General features: G+C 46.2%; 1 protein-coding gene across 1 annotated transcript in view; it reads left to right on the plus strand.

Annotated features, from left to right (window-relative positions):
• SYNPO2L (synaptopodin 2-like) overlaps window positions 1-3,524 on the plus strand; it is a 35,521-nt gene extending 31,997 nt beyond the window's left edge. The window contains exon 4 of the mRNA XM_010086133.1: window positions 1,189-3,524. Coding sequence (XP_010084435.1) covers window positions 1,189-3,524 — 2,336 coding nt within the window. The remainder of the gene's footprint in view (window positions 1-1,188) is intronic.
• Window positions 3,525-18,922: the final 15,398 nt, after the last annotated feature.

Below are 18,922 nucleotides of genomic sequence, written 5' to 3' on the forward strand. Positions count from 1 at the left end.
GACAAGGTGCTACATGCAGGCAGTGGATGGATGTTTCATCTGTACTATCATGCTGGGAAAAAGACAAGGGGAGTAAGGAAAAGGATGTAATTAAATAAATCAGAAATTAGTCTATGGTTTAGGTATGTGGGGGTTTTTTTCTGTGCAAGGTTAGCACTGATTTCTGTCACTTGAGCACTAATTCAAGGCAGGTCCATACTTTCCTTAGGGCAGACAAATTTGATTTTACTATTGAATCTTCTTCACCCCCAGCTTTCCCTGCACACAAGGCAGAGAACACAGCGTTCCTCCCTGGGGGTTTACTGACCACTGGGCTGCCAGAGCAGGTGCAAAATGATTATCCCACACTGTCCTGCCCAGTGTCCCAACAGGTGCTGGCTTTTCCAAGCAAGCCAAGTGGATTCCTTGTGGCCTGTCTGATCAGTTGTGGGGGTCTCGGATTCTTGCTCAGGAGCAAGTGCTCTTCTTCATTGCTGGGCATGGGGCATAGGCAAGGGACCACAGGAAGGGTGAAAACATGCCTCCTGTTGTTGCAGGGCTGATGCGGAGAGCAGTGAACAGTCCTACACACAGTGCTGCTGCAAGACACTCTGACTCTGTAGCTGGCACTGCAGGGCTCAGAGCAGGAGCAGCCTGGCTGTGCCTGCAGGGCACCTCTCTCATTGCACACATGTATGGGTGCTAACAGTACCAGTGGCTGCTTCGCAAACTCTCAGGGCCGGAGAGATTACTTGCTCCTGGGAATCCTCCATAGAGTAGAAGGAAGGTCTATACAAAGCAGGGCTCCACCTTCAGGGTGATAAGTAAATGGTAAAAATTCCAAGGAGCAAGGGCATGCACTGTAAAAATTCTGTGAGATACAGCCTGGGACTCTTGGCCACATGCCACAGAAATAGGAAATTCCAGGCCTGACCAGGAAACAGACCGTCTGTCCGGCTTGGGGGAGTTACCTCTCCACAGCTGCATGGACTTCTGTTGTGTTTGCAAGGAAAGAGAAAACTGTTCCTGGTTTTCTATCAGCAGTTCCTAAAGACACTATCAGCAAAGGTAGGAAAGAAAAAGAAGGGCAGGGAGTGACAGTGTGTTTCCTCATATGGGCACTAGAATACCTATAGCCATATCACTGTTCATCTTTGCCCACCCAGCCTTTTGCTGAGCTCTCAGCTTGCCTCTTTTTGTCTCTTGCAGAGCTCCACCGCCACGAGAGCATCCAAGAGAAGAACGTGAAAGAAGCCAAAACCAAGTGCAAAACCATTGCATCCCTGCTGACGGACGCACCCAACCCCCACTCCAAGGGGGTGCTGATGTTCAAGAAGCGCAGGCAGAGGGCTAAGAAGTACACATTAGTAAGCTTTGGGAGTGTTGACGAAGACCGCTCCTACGAGGAGGAAGACGGAGTTTTTCCAACTAGTGAGTCTGAATTTGATGAAGAAGGTTTCTCTGATGCCCGAAGCCTAACTAATCACTCAGACTGGGACAACACTTACTTGGACATTGAAAAGTCCAAGTCTGACTCTGAACAGAAGGCAGAGAAGCAGAAAGGTTTGAGTGAGGCCTCAGGGAAAGGAGCACGATTATTTGAGCAGCAGAGGGAACGGGCTGGAAAGTACACAGTTGAGAAAGTCCCGACACATAAGAGCCCCCAGCATGCCCCAGTTGCCCAGCCACAGCAAGGCACAGTGAACGGAGATATGCCTGTTCCAGAGAAGGCAGACAGTGTGCCCCTCAGCATCCACCTGGAGGGTGTGCAAGTGCCCAGCAAGCAGCCAGCCACCCTCCCCGCTCAGCTCCTGGCTCCCCCTAGCCCCACTTTCTTCCTGCCTCCCCCCAGCACCCCCGACCCCTTCTCTGCAAGCACAACGAGCATGTTCAACAGGTCTGCACGGCCCTTTACTCCTGGCTTTTCTGGCCAACGCCCAGCAACATCGTCTGTCATCTTCAGGCCATCTGCACCCAAAAAGCCTAGTGAAAGTCTGGGTGGGCAAAGCATGGTGGTTCCCCCTTTCTCACCTCCGGCTGCAGGAACACCTGCCAATGCATCAGTGCCAACACACCGCGGCCCAGTCAGCTCTTCCACATCTCTGTATATTCCTGCACCAGGAAGGCCAGCATCACCACTGGAGTCACAGCCAAGGGCGGGAGGAAATGCTTCAGAGACTAAGCCTTCTGCCAACACTGCCCGGACATCCACCACCTCTATCTTTCTGTCAGCTCCCTCAAAGCCAGGAGGGGAGATGGCCTCTGCAGCATCCCAGCCACGAATCGCTGGAACAGCCTCTTCTTCTTTGTATATTAGTCCAGCACCATCACAGCACACAATAAGCAGTTCTCCTGTGCCAAAGCAGCCTTCTCCTGCCATCTCACCAGCAATGCCACGACCTCCTTCTGAGCCCTTAACCTCCAGAGAGCAGAGGATTGCAGTGCCAGCTCCCCGCACAGGCATCCTGCAGGAGGCTCGCCGGCGGGGCAACAAGAAACCCATGTTCAGTAAGCCTGAGGAGAAGAAGAATTCACCCAACCCTGAGCTCCTATCTCTGGTTCAGAACCTGGATGAGAAGCCAAAAGGTGACCATCCCGGGGCAGGCTTTGAGTCTGGGCCTGAGGAGGACTTCCTCAGCCTGGGTGCCGAGGCCTGCAACTTCATGCAGTCCTCTGGCCGCAAGTTCAAGACCCCACCTCCAGTGGCTCCTAAGCCCCAGCAGCAAGATGCTGGACTGGTAAACGGGGCCCAGGACATGCCTCAGCTTAAAGGCAAGGGGGCAGAGCTCTTTGCCAAACGCCAGAGCCGCATGGACAAGTTTGTGGTGGAGACAACGCCGAAGCCAGAGTCCAAGCCGAGAACCCCCTCTCCTTCCCCTTCTCTACCCTCATCCTGGAAATATTCACCCAACATCCGGGCTCCCCCTCCCATAGCTTACAACCCAATGCATTCCCCTTTCTATCCCCTAGCAGCCAGCAAATCTCAGGCTAGCAAAGCAGAGAGCAAAGTGAAAAAGGCACCTGGCCAGAAATCAGGGATTAAGGTAATTGATTTAATGCGCCACCAGCCCTATCAATTAAAGTCGGCCATGTTCTGTTTTGGGGATCCCCCAAGCCCCAGCACTCAGGAGTCTCCTGGCCAGCCAGCCCCACAGGCTAGCTCATCCTTCACAGCAGCCAAGCAGGTCCCCGTGAAAACAGCCAAGACCCAGGAGATTCGTCGCTTCTCCACGCCGGCTCCCATGCCAGCCTCAAGCAGCCTGGCACCCACTGTGCTTGTGCCTCGCTCGGCCACTACGTTGGATGAGCCAGTGTGGAGAACAGAAATGGCCTCTTCTACCCCTACTATACCAGCGCCCTTCCAGGTGGAGTTCAGCCAGTCCCCAAAGCCATATCAGAGCTCTCCAGAACCTGGTCAGGCAGGCCAGGGGCCTTCCCCAAACCCAGCCTTGGCCTCTCGGTTTCAGGTGGCCAGGCCCAAATTCTCAGCAGCAAGAACGGGGATGCAGGCCAATGTGTGGAGGCCGAGCTTTGGCCACCACTGAGGCAGGCACCCCTCCCATCCCGTCCATGGCCCCACAGAGATAGCGCTCATTTTGTCTTTCATGTCAGCTCAGTACATTGGGATGAGTGACACAAAATGAAAAAAAAAAGAGAAAAAAAAAATTACTCCACTTCTGCACCACCCTCTCCTCCAGCCTCCCCTTGATCTCAGAGCGGCCACTTCATGGCAAGGCTACAGCAGGAAGAAGAATGTGGAGAGAGGGCACGTGTGTGGTACATGGGAACGTGCATGCAGCAGCAAAACCCACTTCTGGAGGGGGTGAATGCCATGGGTTGTCTCACATGAGGACATGTAGGTGGTAGCCGTTTTCCTTTCCCAAGGGCTTTGGAGTCACCCCTGAATGGAGGGAGACTGGGGGACAAGAGCTTTCCAGGAAGCTTTTCTCTGAGCCACACTGCTTTTCTCTGAGCCTGTCAGTCTGTACACACGCACCCGTGTGTGCACACACACATCCACACACATGCACACGGCAACACTCAGCAGGCAGTAAAAGTAGAAGTGGGGCTTTGCCTTGGACACTTCTCCCAGGCTCCCCTCTGGAGGGGCATGGGAAAGGAGGCAAGAGAGCAGAGTGAGCAGGGGTGTTTGCACATGCATGTGTGGGCAGTGTGCCTTGTGCAGGAGGGTGGCCATGTGTGCCTGTTGCTCCAGCCACCAGGGCTGGGGGTAAAAGGGAGAGTCACCTTAGCTGGTGCTACACATGGCTATCAGGTCTGGGAGCAGTTTGCCAAAGAGGGGCATTGAATGGACTCTCACACGCTGGAGGAACTGCAGAAGGAAGTATCAATTTTTGAGGATACACAAAGTCAAAGCTAAGCTCAAGCAGTGTCTGGCTGGCACAAGGAAGGCCCTGCAGCATTAGTCCCACTGCAACAGGGTACAGGTGCTGTAAGTACAAAGGAGGATTGTGTGGGAGAAGGTACTGTCGGCTTTAAAAGGAGGCAGGATTGAATATGCATTTGCACATCATCTTTTTGTTTAGTTTAGGACAGAAGTGTGGCTAGATTGGAAATGGTTCGTGACATAAAACTTGCTGAAAACTGTGATGAGCTGGAAGGCAGAGCCCTTTTATAGACATTCTCAGTATGGAAGTGGAGGACAGGGAAACAGGAAGTCACAAGTAGAATTTCATATGAAATTATTTAAGTATCCTTGGGGTCTATTTGGGAAGAACTGAAGTGCTCTGAGAGTCCCAGAGGATCTCCACTCACTCACACACACAGAGCTCAGTTTGCTGGCTATGCTGGGGAAACAGGACTGGTTGTTCCTTGAATGTCTCAGGCTAGCTTCAGACTTAATTCCTACACTAAAGACGTACACGAAGAAAGCATTCCCTTTCCCAAGGAAGAATTCAGAATATTAGTAGGGACTGTGCATGTGTGTGTGCATGTGATCTGTGCTCTGCTTTGCATACACCCCTGCCATTTCGTTTCTGCCTGTGCTCCCCCTTTTGCAGCAGCCACTTTTACAGTGTGATCCCACAAGTACACCAAGAAAGCATTGCTCCTGAAGCACTGGCTCCCAAACACAGCAGATATCCCAGCTGCAGGGAAGGGGCTTGCCACCTCTTCCTGGGCAAGAGTTGCCCAGCCTTTTGCTAGACCCTCAGGAATGAGTACTGGAGGCGGGATGAGGGTCTCAGCCCTGCTTGAGGCATGTCTCCATTTCATTAGATTTGCTCCTCTCCTTCAAGCAGAAGCTGTTCTCTGACTGGACTGAGCACAAACTTTGGATGTACGAAACTGTAGGAGAGAAAAAAGGAGTGCAAATGGGTCTTGTGCTAAGTCTGTAAGCAGTGCAGCTAGTGTGGTTTCACACTAAGTCCAAGCCAACCTTTCTTCACACAGCTGGAGTTTACAATGTGTAGCTCTTTTCACAAAAGCTTGGGATCCTGCTTTATCTTGGAGGCTCTAAGGTGCTTCTCTGTGAGCACCTGAAGATTTTGCATGTGTGCTCTCCTGCTAGCTCCTCGGCTGGAGAGCGTAGCTAGCCACTCAAGTCCCAGACAAGCCTGTGAGGGAGAGAATGAGAGAAAAGGAAAATACACAATCCTTCCTTTGAATCTTTCATACTCTGGCTGGGCTTGTTCAGAAGTGCACATTCCTGGGGGCCCTGAAACATAGGATGAGCATGCTGGGGTTGGGGGTGGTGGTGGAGGAGGACAGCACTTACACCTCACTTGGCAAACTATCAGCCATAGGAGAGGATGGAGAGAAAACCTTTGGGAATGCCTTGAGTTAATGAGCAAAGGGGTGGCTGAGACAGATGCTGCACCTGGTTGTACAGCACAAGAGCAGCCAACCTCAATGGAAGAGGTGATGTTCAGTGTGTTCCTGGAAAGCCTCAGAGGGGAGGTCTTAGGACAAGTCACCACCACAGAGTCAATTCACATCACCAGAATCCACTTAGCTCTGGTGAAGGGGAGCAGGCATGCTACAAAACCTAACTTGGATGATTGCTTTCTCACTCATCCTGTGCTTCATTGCCTTGCCAGCATTTCTGGGAAAAAATTCTGTGTGCTGTAGTAAGCTGAATCTCTGTGATTTTTCCCAAACATGGAAGGAGGAGTATTCTATTTTTCTAGGAAAGCTGTGGGAAGGAATTAAAGGACTAGCAGTGCTCCAAAAGCTTTGTCTCTAGTTTCTTTGTGGAGTGCTGTCTGTCACTGGCTAGTGGTTTTAGTGACTAGCCTTAGACAGACAAGCTAGCCTAGGTTGAAAGCATCACTGAACTCAGGTGTAGAGAGGGGTTGTGTGGACCAGAGAAAGAGTGCTCAAGATAATTCTGCAGTGAAGAAATAACCTCGGATAGTCTGAATCCTACTCCAGTGTCCTTTTCCCTCAGGCCCCTAAAGGTAAGTGCTCTCAGGGCCTGAGTGTTTTGGGAAATTAATTTTGACACTGGAAAAATAGAGAAGTCTGGCCTTAGCATGTAAGGAAGATTGCATGTGGTTAGTATTTCAGTGGTTCCAGTCCAGATTTCTGGGAGACACTGATGCAATCCAAGAAGTGATGGCCAAACACTGTTGAATGTTTTATGTCAGGACCCATGTGAGTGGAAAACTGCATTTGGCCCATCATTTCTGATAATTTAATGGGCAGGAGATGAAAAAAGTTAGGTCTGGTTGGAGAATGAATATTAAACATCAGAGCAAGGAAAAGAACCAGGAGGTTGGGGATCCTGCATTTAATTTCTAACATCCTTTGTTCAAAGCTACGCTTAGAAGCAAAGCCAAAATAGTTTGATGGATCTCCACCCCTCCCAATCTTTTCTGGATCCTATGCTGACACAGGACTTGATCTGCAGAAGCAGAGGGTGTTGCAGATGAGGCCTGCAGTGCTTGTGGAGTATCCCAAATGAGGCCTGTGTCTGAAAGCAGCATGAGAAAGTAGCAAGAGAAATAATACTGAGATGCATCTGCTAAGCTATAAGGAAGAAACCTGCACTAGTGTTGGCTTCAAGCAGCTCTGCTAGTGTCTGCTCATGATATTGTGGCTGGCCTCTTAGAAAGGTCCCAGGTGAGGTTATGAGGAATACTTTTGAACCATGTAAGCTTGTCTTGAGCCTCTCCAAATTTCTAGTTCCTCAGCTGTTGAACAAGCACAGACATAAACAGTTGTTTGACAAGTTTTATCTCCCACCTGCTAAGTTATAAGGTGCAGTGGTAGGCAAACCCTAGTGTCCCTTTGTTAAGCATTTGAAGATGTCTGCATGGCCTCTGATTTAAAACTGCTTATCATCCCTCCTCTCTAGCATGCTGCAGGTTACACATTGCAGCTATGGCAATTCTGGAGGTTTATCTTTGCTTCAGAAATATCAGTCCTTTCCCTCTGAATATATGGGAACACTTGCCAGAGATAACCTCAACATACTGCAGTAGCTGAGAGGAAGAGTTTTGGAAGAGACTGGTGTGATGAGGAGTCACTGATTGCCAGACATGAGCACAGTGCAAGTGACAATTGTCCCTTGGAAAGAATAAGCTCCCTTTCTGCAATAATATCCAGCATCCCCTACCAGACCCTCTTCCTAGAAGAGACTTGTCAGTGCTCTGAAAATGGGAGCCCAGCAGCAGTGCTCTGTCTGGTGGAAGATGTGACCCCAGAAGAAGAACAGAATTGGCATCTTTGTTTATGGAAATAATTTTTTTTCCTTTTCTGTTTTGTCTTTTTTTTTCTTCAAATTTACAGTCACTTACTGTTTGTTTGTGCAGAAGAATAAACTTGTGATATGCACTTTACATGTGGCATTTTGTCACCTTCTTTGCCTGGCACCCAGAAGTAACTGCTATGTGTACAGCACATGCAGCACATGCACTACCAACAAACTACTAAGGCCAAGAGAATATAAGGAGTCCAAAAAAGGATGAGATGTCTCGGCAATAAAAACACCTAAATTTGATTTAAAACCCCTATACATAAAAAAAAAGCAGCATGCAAGTAAAAACTTAACTGAGATGCAAAACTTTGGTACTATAGGATATAAAACACTCACTTACTGACAGAGTGAAAAAATTTATGGGCCAAGCCCAGCTGGCCTGCCCTTCAGCCCTGCCCTGCAGCCTGCTCTAACATAAACCCTACCCTCTGCTTGTAAATCTGGTATCAACCAAAGTTGTCAGCCCTGGTAAATCCAAATATAAGCTTGAAAAATTCAATTTTAATATTAACCAAAAGATCAGAAAAACAAATCAGTCAGAAAATCAAATATATCCCATTGTATCCTCAGGCTCCAAGCCTAATTCTAGTTCTAATTGTAACCCAATTCATGTTAAAGTCTACTCAATTTCTGTGTCCTGAGGGGTTCCTTGTGCTCAGTTTATGACAAGTGTTAGCAGGTTGCCTTTCCCAGATGTATGTCACTCACACACAGCAATTCCTGAGCACTGCACAAGACACTGGGGTCAGCTGTAGGATTGGACTGCAGACGCTGGACACTTGTCCCGGTATCATTTTGTGGATGTTTTTCGAATTAATTACAAGGAGGGCTCCCTTATGTAGTAGTATGGATGTGGATCTTGGGGCTATCCAGAATATTTCTGATTGATATGCAGTCAGGAAACACACAAAGCAGCAACGATGTTTGCCAATGCCAAACCTGAGCTTCTGTTCAACCAGAAGCACAGCTCCCAAAGAAATAAACCTACAGATGCATAGGCTGCAGATTAGGACTGCATCTTGTTTTGCTTGATAAAGCTGACATAGTAGGATTAGGAGCTACTCCAGATGGTTTGATACATTGCAGGACCGTTACTACGTGCAGGGCTCTGACTAAATTCCCTGTTAACCTCTACAACCTTCTCAAGTGAGAGCCATTTCTTCTCACAGCAGATCATGTCAGAAAGAGACAGACAAACAGACTTTCAAAGGTGGGAAGGGAGCCAGCCCTGAGGTTACTCGCCCAAAGAAAAGCTGAAGGATTACTGAACAGCTATGCGTCAGACTAGGGATGGCCTTGGACTTCAATGCGCTACTCAGAGAGTAGTTTAAAACCAGAAAATAGTAAGATGCCTAGTGGGGATATCTATGCCCACACAATCATACCCGCTGAAAGGGGAACTGTCCGGCAAAGAGCACAGCAGGGCACATATGTGGCATGTAGGAAGAATAAGGGTATTCCCAGGCAGTACAGACCTATAGCTTCAACGGCCGCTAGATGTTGCCACTGTTCTTGTCTGAGTTACCTGAGGTTTTGGCATTTGCCTGATGTGACGTTAAGTCTATAAGTTTTAAAATCTTAGGAAATACTTTCTTCTTAATCTGTCCTCTTTTGGCGTTCACATACGGTGTTGCTCAGTCCCACATACCGGAGGAGAAGGCCAGCCTCATACCGGGGAGTTTTGGCAGCGAGAGGATTGCTGCAGATTGGAGGGGATTCCTGTGTGGTAGCACGCGGAGCACACAGGCAAACAGGCTGCCCAGCATATAACACACCATGGGCATGACAGCTATTTTAACACACACGCCAGCTCTGTGATCAAATCCTACATATTTCTCTGTCCCAGTCCTGCATCTCATTGTGCATTAAGCCCACTTAGTGGCAGGAGGGAGCCTGGCATTAACTGTTTCTCCTGTTGCGGTGCTACAAACTATTGACAAGTCTTCCTGATGTCTGTGTAAAAGTGGAACAGATTCAGCGTATATGAAATATTTTAAAATAACAAATATTATATACAATGTAATTCAAAATAAAAACAAAAACAACCAAAAAAAGCCAAATCAAGTGTTTTGCAACTTTTTTCAGAACAGACTGAATCATGTTGAAATCCGCTGCTTATGAATACTTTCAGCACAGATCAGTCCTGGGCTCCAGCAAAACAGGTGAGCAGGGTCAAGGTTTAATTCTCTGTCTTTGGAAAATTAAAATGGTGAAGGCTATTTGCTAGACTGATGCTGTTTGCTAGACTTCCCCATGATCAAAGTGCACTCAGGAGACAGCCCTGCTGATGATGCCTGTTTTAGCTATTGCTTATGTCCTTCTAGCACTGTATAACAAGGCAGATCTCATGTGCTGCTCTTCAAATGATTTTGAAAATGTCAACAATTTGAAATTAGATCATCTGAAATTAGGTGCACAAGAATTCAGTGCAAAAATAAATTAATTTTGAAGATATACGTCAGAGAAAGCAAAGCTATGTGCAGCCTGCTCCTAAGGCTACTTAAGCAAAGGGTATATTTGGAAAGAGGGAGGTGGTCACAGTGAGATACAGACAATTCCTTGTATGATTAAAAACTCCTCCCTGAAGTGTTGAAATGTTCTACGGGCAGCACATGTACTACCCCGCTGACCGAAGTGGAAACTGCATGTATTCAAGCAAAGACTGAATTTAGCCACCAAACCTCACCACACTCCAGGTAAATCCCTGATCTCCCTCCAACCCAAAACTAAAACACCTCATCAGGCAAAGCTTGTAATGATCTAAAATCTTGAGCACTGAGTAGCGTGAGTGGGTAAGAGAAGAGTAAGAGCCCTACATAACTTCTTATCTATGCTGATTTAATTGTATTATTTATGGCAGAGATATCAAATTGGGACAATATTCCCAGTGGAAAAAGCCACTGAGCTGCTGAATGGCACCATGGGGCGGCACATGGGAAGTCTATAGACCCACCACTGACATTTCTAGACTAGTGAACTAGAAATTTCTCTCTCTCATTCTCTCTTAGGAGAAAATGTGCATAGAGAAGAGAACGGAGCAGGATTGTGTTCTCAGCCTGTAACTGAAAATGGAGACATATAATTTTATTCGAAGGTAGAGCAGGAGGTGAGAATCTCAGTTAAGGATGTGGCTTGGTGCATAAGTGTCAGACACAAGACTGTTTTATCCAAATCACCCTATAAATCCTGGTGCCATGCTAATAGGATAAACCCTCTCCTACATTCCTTCTGCTTTCAAGGCTCAGACTCTGTGAAGTACACCCCAGCTGCACTCTTAGGTCCTGTGTCTTACCCGCTGTAAGTATATATATACATGCAGATGAAAATAACCTCTGGAGGATCTGGGTTGCAGAGACTTAACAGGACTTCACATAGCACTGAATGAGGGCTATGGATCATCTTTCAAAGTGGAGGTGGCCAAGGTCTCTTCACAATTTGAGCCTGATGACAGCCACAGCCACAACAGCACTGAAAAACCTGGACAAGAGGCTAGTCTAAACCTTGGATTTTGCTACTGGAGTTTCTGATGATTGGCCTAGGAACCTAAATACTACTCACCAGCATCTAGGGAATAAAGGAATCTCCCCATCTGATAATTTCAACTTCCAAATACTATTTCTGAGACCTGGATAAAGATCCTGTCCTTTACTCTCTACTCCTAGCTTACTTTCCTTCATATGCCTGCTCAACCAGTTTAATTTCCAGTTCCTTACCACCTTGCCTACTTCTCACATGAGACCTTGACTTGGCATACAAATGCTTTGTTCCCATCAGAACACAGTTCCCATCAGTCCTTGAAGCTGGACCTCAAGGTCGTGGGCCTTGCCCCCTGACCCTGCTTGCCTCTTGCCCTTTGGCCTAGGGATCCACAGAGGAGCCTTGTCTCCTGAAGTTGCCTCACCCTAAACTGCTGTCTGTTCCTGGTCCTAACTGTTGAGCACACATCTCCATGTCCTGATTGAGATCCTCTGACACCATGCCAGACATCCCTTCTCTTAATCTCCTTGCTATTGTTTTGCCCTAGTCTCTCTTGAGTTCTGCAGGAGAGCTCACATGCATTTCCTGCTCACCTCCAATTACCAGCTAGCCACGGGGCACACTCCTCCCTTCCAGCCTGCTCAGCTCCTCTCTCCCTGCAGCTGCCTTGCAGGAGCAGCTGTGGACCCCTGGGATGGGAGGAAGCAGAGGAGCAGCAGGTCATGCTCATGGCAGGGAAGAGCAACCACATACTTCCCCTGCTACATCATCTTTTGGAGCTATACCATCCCTCAAAATCCAGCAGGTTTCTATATGATATCCATCTGGCACAACCTGTTCCCCTAAGGTGTAATCTGTGCTCAGGAAGGCACAGGAGATGACTGGAGAAATAATACACCAGCTATAAATTGGTCTGAAAACAGCTGCTGGAAGCAAGTAGAGAGGAGGCAGTTTGGCATCACTCTAGTGACTGCAAGAAGGTGCCATATAGTGGTAGCTGCATGTCTCAGCTTCTCACCTCATAATATAAATCACATTAATTTCTCAGATGATTATAGAAATGGAGCTAGAAACTTTTTAACACTAAGAGGTAACTGCACCTCATGCCTTTGGGAAAGGAGAGGCAAAGGACTGCTGAGTTTAAGCAATATAGCAGCATGCTGTGTCTGTTCTTACAATGGCCCTCCCACCCCCGCCATGGCATCACCTTCTGACAGGGAATAGCTCCCTTGATAAATAGGGTTTCTAATGCAGGGAACTTGAATAGGAGAGCTGCATCTCACAGAGCACAACTGGACTTCACAGCAGGCACTGGGCACTCTGGGCAAATGCTCACATTGGTGCTAAATCAATCCAAGAGAAATAAATGTGGTGAACAAATACTTCTTTCTACAACCTGCAGTGAGCAGAGCTTGGCCAACACTAAGAGACCTGCTCCTCTGTGGCCAACTGCACTTGTGCAGAGTGGGTGTGAAGTGTGGACAGATGGTCAGTTGTGATAGTAGTATTTGACACCCTCCAGCTTCATGCAGATGTAAATGCTTTCACCAGACATGAAGCTCTGTGATGATGCCCAGAGCAGGCAGTGCATGTTTACAGTTCAGTTGTGCTGTCCCCTGCACCTGTTTTACACTGGCACAGCTCCGGGGAGTTACTCCCAGATCACCAGCATGGGAGTGTGGGGGCAGGATCTGGGACATCTGACCCCCACGAATCATTCTGGTCTATCTGCTGGGCTCAGTGAAGGACACAGCACTCTGACAGTGGAAAGCTTACAGCACGGTGTGACGGTAGATAGTAAAGAGGAAGAATGAGAGCTGTGCTACAGGCACAATGTGAGGTATACATAGTGGTTCTATGGATGCAAGCAAGAGGAAAATTGGAAACTTTAGGCCAGGAGATTGCCATATATGCTGTGACTCCAAGCAGGGTATAAAGGCTGATTATTGCCCCTAGGTATGTTACAGCACTCTTATACATGATCTTCCAAACAGTACTGGGGGTTAACACTTTGCACTTTCAATAGACTTAGCACTCTGGGAAGTTTTATATGCATTTGGTGTAAGCAGCAACAACTCTGCAACATCTAGGAAAAAGGGAAAGTGACTGTGTCCTGATGTTTCTTTATTTCAACTTTGCTTGCAGTTCTCTGTGCAGATGATTTTCCACAACAATCACAGCTGTGTTTTGGTTTTTCTTTTTCCCCACTAGACTGTAGGTTTATTCAGTGGACAACTTGATTTTGATCCAATGTGAAGTAGGAAGAAAATGTTTTCTGTAGGATTTCTGCTTTACGTAGGAGCTGAAGGGTATGTGCATCTTTGAGTAATCCAGTAAAATGAGATACGTTCCCTTCATCCTAGAACCAGAACCCAACTGGGTACATGGGAAAAAACAGGGAAAGTTGTCTCATAATGAACAGGAGCTAAAGAAAGGGAGTCATTTTCATGTACAAAGCCATCCCAAATGCAGGCAATCAACCCAACTTCTGTTGTGAATCAGGAAATTAGTTTCCTTGCTATTTGATTCTTCTGGGTTTCCCATACACATTACACAGCTACTTCCTAAAATTCTGTAAATAGCTTTCTGGAGTTCGTGGTTTTCCTACTACTACTTGCTTAATGCATAAAATTATTTTTCTTCTGTGCTTTCTGATGTATTATTTGAATGCCTGGCATTTTAGGAATTATATATGAGAGCCTAGAGAACACTGGGTTGAATGATGAAGTGAGGAGAAAGGGAAGAAGGAGGGTGTAAAACAGAGCAAGACCCAAGAGAGTTTTTAAGGCATTACTGACAAACAGGATATTGAGAAGGTTTTATGAATTGCATTAAAATGCAACAAGAGGAGGAAGCGGAGCGGTGTGTTGATTTGAACAGAGAGGAGGAAGAAGCGAGGCACCTGTGGAGTGCCTGGTCTTCCTGGACACTGAGGCAGTGAATGCAGGAGGCCTGAGGAGCAACCTTTTCCTTTTCCCTCTTCTCAGGGCTGGCTGCAGTGCTATCTGAGACTCTGCCCTCTGGGCCATTGGCTATTAATAACTGCAGGATGCCTCTGCGAGCAGCCTTCAGGAGTCAAATTCACAGCACTTCGCATCAGCACTTTGGGCTGGGCAGAGCTTGTTTGCGCCCAGGCACCCTGGGTGAACGGGGCTGCTGGACAAACCTCTCCAGCAGCACCCAGAGACGGGCTAGAAGGAAGCAGCCCACTGCCGAGCTCTGGGGCAGGCGCATGAGCTGGTCTGAGCCTGGCACTGCAAGCCTGAGGTGAGTTGACTGGGCAGCAAAGTAGCTTAGAGCAGGTGCTGGAGAGGGTAAAGACTGGTTTGGTTTTCAGCAAAACCAAGGAAATGACTGCTGAAAGGACCGATGCAGAAAAAGACAGAGGAATTGAACCAAGGGATAGAGCTCAGGGGAGAAAAGGATACCTATGGCCCTGGCTTTATGTATATGGGATAGTGGGGAGGATGGGAACTGAGGCTCCAGCAGCCTCCTCACAGTGGAGTGGCTGAAAGAGCAGTAGTCCCAGTGTAGCCCTGGACCCTGGCCATAGAGAAAGACTGCTGCCCCTTTCCTAGACCAATTGCATGCAGAAGGTTTTCCACTCCCCAGTCCTGCTTGATTAGTAAAGGAGGACAGCAGAATGGGATGGAATTGCCCTTGCTGCTCATTGGGAATGGGTGTGCTAGAGCAGCATGGTTCCTCACCAGGGCCAGCCCTTTCTGCCTTGCCCCAGAGAGTTCACGTTTGGGGCATACAGATTATTTCCTTCTGTTTTGCCAGTCTTATAACCCATCAGATGGGCCATAACCTCCCACCCCCCACCTCCTGGCAGCACTGCCCCTTTCCTGTCAAGTAGGGCCTGCTTCTTTTATATGGCCAAGCAGATGTCCGTCTGCTCGAGGAGAATGTGCAGTGCGTGCTTTATGGCTTCACCTGCTCACGCTTGCTTTGGGAATACACCAGGATGGGCTCTTTTATGATGTGAACTACATAGGCAGCATCTCAGTAAAAAAAAAAAAAAAAAAAGCTTGGAAATCTGAAATAAAAACTAATCCAAAAGAGTGTCTGCCAATGTGATTGGAGCTGGTTTGCTGGGCTTCTTTTAGCAGTTATCATCACCTCATCACATGAAAATCAAGTTGCAAAAGGAGCAATGGTGGAATGAAACTGCAAAATACATAGGAGATAAAAATGTCTTGATCACAACAAGGGCAGTGTACAAACTCATAGACCCAGCTGTTTTCTTGCTAGTTTTAAAATATAACTCATAGTTTAAGGTCTTCAGTTCTGAAATTTTAAGCAACTGAAGTGCAAAGAAGTGCAAGGACAGAGATGGTTAGGTATTGTCTGCTATTGCTGAAGCCAATGGGTCTTTGCTCATTTTTCTTTGCATTGCATTGCATTAGGTTAGGATCTGTCCCCCTATATACTGTTGTTTGGGCATGGACAGTGGTGAAGTGAAGGCAAGACTTTTGCCCTACTTACATTATGTGTGATAGCCCCCAAGAAGGACTTAAGAAGCTGCCTGAAGTGGAATTGCTGAGGTTTCTCTAATTTTCACTGACTTTGCAGTACAGACCTCTCATCCTATCTGGGGACAGAGATGGAGAACAGAAGAAATCCCCCTCTTCCCCTCCTGCCCGCTCCAAAATGATGTGCAATAAGATGAATACATAAGATACAGGTGCAAGTGATTTCAAACAGCTTGGGTGAACGACTTTCCTGTTCCTTTAACATGTCTTCCTGTGCCTTCTTCCTCCAGCCCTTCTGTAACAAAACAGTAGCAGTTATAAAAGACAGAATAACTTAGGGTTTTGATTTGGGTTTTTTGTTTTGTTTTGTTTTCAGAACTTGCAGTAGTAGTTTCCTGAATACCTGTTCTAATAGGACTACCTAAATATCCAAACCAAACTTGCACATCACTCAAAACACTTCCAAATATTTCATGGACAGCCCCAAAATCTTTATACAAAAACATGTATTACCATCTAATGATAATTGCATGGTATTATAACACAGTATGACTGAGCAAATTTTCACACTGTCATTCTGTTACTGTGGCAAAAGATGGTAACAGAGTACCACTGAGGCACACTTGAGTGCTGGGAGACTGCCATGCTGCAATTAAAATGCCTACTTTGGATGACAGTGCTACGTGGCACCTTGACAATGCTTCTGCTGTGATCTGCTGCCATATTGTGTGTCTAATGCTAAGTATCCAGAGATCACCACAATGGCCTGCTGCTGATATTCTGTATGGGATGATACCATTTACTATCTCCTTCATGTGGAAGGGGTGGAAAAGAACCTGTGTGTGAAATGAAGGCTGTGTATCTCTTAACTGTAGACGGCAACTAAAAGAGAGGCAAGAAATACCTTTCCAGTGTTTCATTCTCCATTTCCTTGTGTGTTTAGAGCAAAGCAGAGAACTCTTTGTGGGAATGCCCCTTGCAGGGACTCCTGCTCCTGTTAAAAGGAAAAAGCCCACTAAACTCATTGGGAAGCTGACACACGAAGGTAAGATATGCAAAACTGCACACGTGAGAATTGTTTGGATGTCAATTTGAACTTCAGCCTTTAAAATTTCACACTCTGTCTGACTGAATTCCCAGAGCAAGGCATACAGTGAACATACCAGGAGGCAGAGCCACAAATATTACTAAAGCTCAGGCTTCAACCATATCACATTTTCTAATTTACTGTTCAAAACCATCACATGTGCTCAGGTCAAATGTTGACCTAGACTGCACTTTGTAAACTCATATTCTCCTGAAGCATTAATTTGGATACCCACTAGTGTGAATGGAAAGACAACAGATCATTTATGGGTATCAATATTGCAGTGCCTAGTTATATTCTATGTCATTCTCTCTCTCATAACCTTTGTCTCTAACTCTTTTTTCCTCTGTGTGAGAAAATTCCTTTGATTCCAGCACTCAGTAGTTGAAAAAGTCTCTTAGAGACAGCAAGAAAAATATAACTTGGGATGCTTTTCATTCTACAGAATACCCATGTATTAGATAGGGTGACTTTTAATTAACTGTGATATCCTTAGCTTCTCTTTACATTTGACAGCATGGGGAGCATTTTGAAAAGTAGTAATTCAGTGATGTCCCTTTTTTCAACTCTCAAAAAGGGCTGTAGAAACTTCTTTGCTAGGGTACAGGTATATATTTTTCTGTTTGTCCCTAATCCTTTATTCAAGTAAACCAGTAAGTAAAAATCCAGTTTTCAGTTAAAGGGCATTACCTCCTGTGCTATGAAATAGTGCTATATAAAATTGGCTTGCTAAAAATCCAATAATTTATTCAGAAAATGCCTAATAGAATGAATGGGCTTATGCCAATTTTATACCAGTTCAAGGATGGAGATTCATTCTCTGTTGTAAATGAGATGTAGAGGTGGATAAGTGGTCTTAACCTTGCTTAATATAGAGAAGAGAAAGCCTGGGAAAAGCTGCTTGTTTCTGAATGAAAAGTTTCAACTGCATTTCTGCAAGATTTTTGCACTGAAAATGCTTGAATCTATTGCTTTGATGGAGAATTGGTGGTACCAAATTAAAGGTAAAAGGACTTATCGAGTAACCAGCATATTAAGATTTGAAGAGAATGGCGACTACTTTTCCCTTCAAAAATTTTCCTTAGAACAAACAAACAGATATCATAACAATTAATCTTGCCATAGTTTCAGGATAACATTTAAAACAAAGCATATCAGAGGTGTCTTTATTTATTATAGGTCAGCCCAATCCAAAGAGCTGACTGCCTCTCATCGAATTCCAGAGGAAGGGAGGCAAGTGCAGGGCAGTAACCAGACAAGCCTGTGGTGCATTTTAGATTATGCAGTACTAAGGAATCCTGCTGCACTGTCTGAGATGCTTCAGATGTGGGACACATGCATCTAGCTTCACCCTTATGCAACTCTTCTCTGTGCAGATTTGCCTTGATTGCAATCCAGAGTAAATTCCACCCATCTATATCCAAAGTGTCATTCATCAACATAAAAATTTGGTGCACAGGTTATTTCCTAAATCTTAATTTAAAAGATAAATTGGCTGCTTTGAAGTCACTGCTGATGCAGGGAAGCAATGGACAAGAGACTTGCATCAGAGCACTTCCTAAAGTATCCCATTTCATGTGTTTTGTAGTCATGCCACAAGAAGTGTCCAAGCTGAACTTGGGGAAGAAGATCAGCATCCCCAGAGATGTGATGCTAGAAGAGCTTTCTCTCCTCAATAACAAAGGATCCAAGATGTTCAAATTACGTCAGCTGAGGGTGGAGAAGTTCATTTATGAGAATAACCCTGATGCCTTCACCGACAATTCTGTGGTAGGTTGGAGATTAAAACTAAAAAGCTGCTCCATACAACCAGGGGAAACAGGAATGGAGTGTGCCCGATCTTTCCTCTGTCTGTATGTGCATGGGCAGGGGCACAGATCTACTGGTAAAGCATAGGAAAAAGACAAAATTATATAAACACACAAGTTTTCTTTCCTTTCAGCAGTTTCCTTTGGTAAATATTTGGTATCACACAGGCAGAAGCATGAGAAAATTCAGTACTGAGTGATGAGGGAGGACTGCCTGTTTGGCAGGTGTTCAGAGCTGCACAGGGCAGGACTAATTGTTTTTGTACTCATTCCATTTCTTCTCTTCAAGATGGAAACCATCCATCCAGGTTTGACTTCAGCTCCAGTAGTGGTTCTAATTTTAGCGTAGGATACACTTTTATGCTTCCTGCTGGGA

The sequence above is a fragment of the Pterocles gutturalis genome, unplaced genomic scaffold (genome assembly GCF_000699245.1).
Source record: "Pterocles gutturalis isolate BGI_N339 unplaced genomic scaffold, ASM69924v1 scaffold49130, whole genome shotgun sequence".
Classification (NCBI taxonomy): domain Eukaryota; kingdom Metazoa; phylum Chordata; class Aves; order Pterocliformes; family Pteroclidae; genus Pterocles; species Pterocles gutturalis.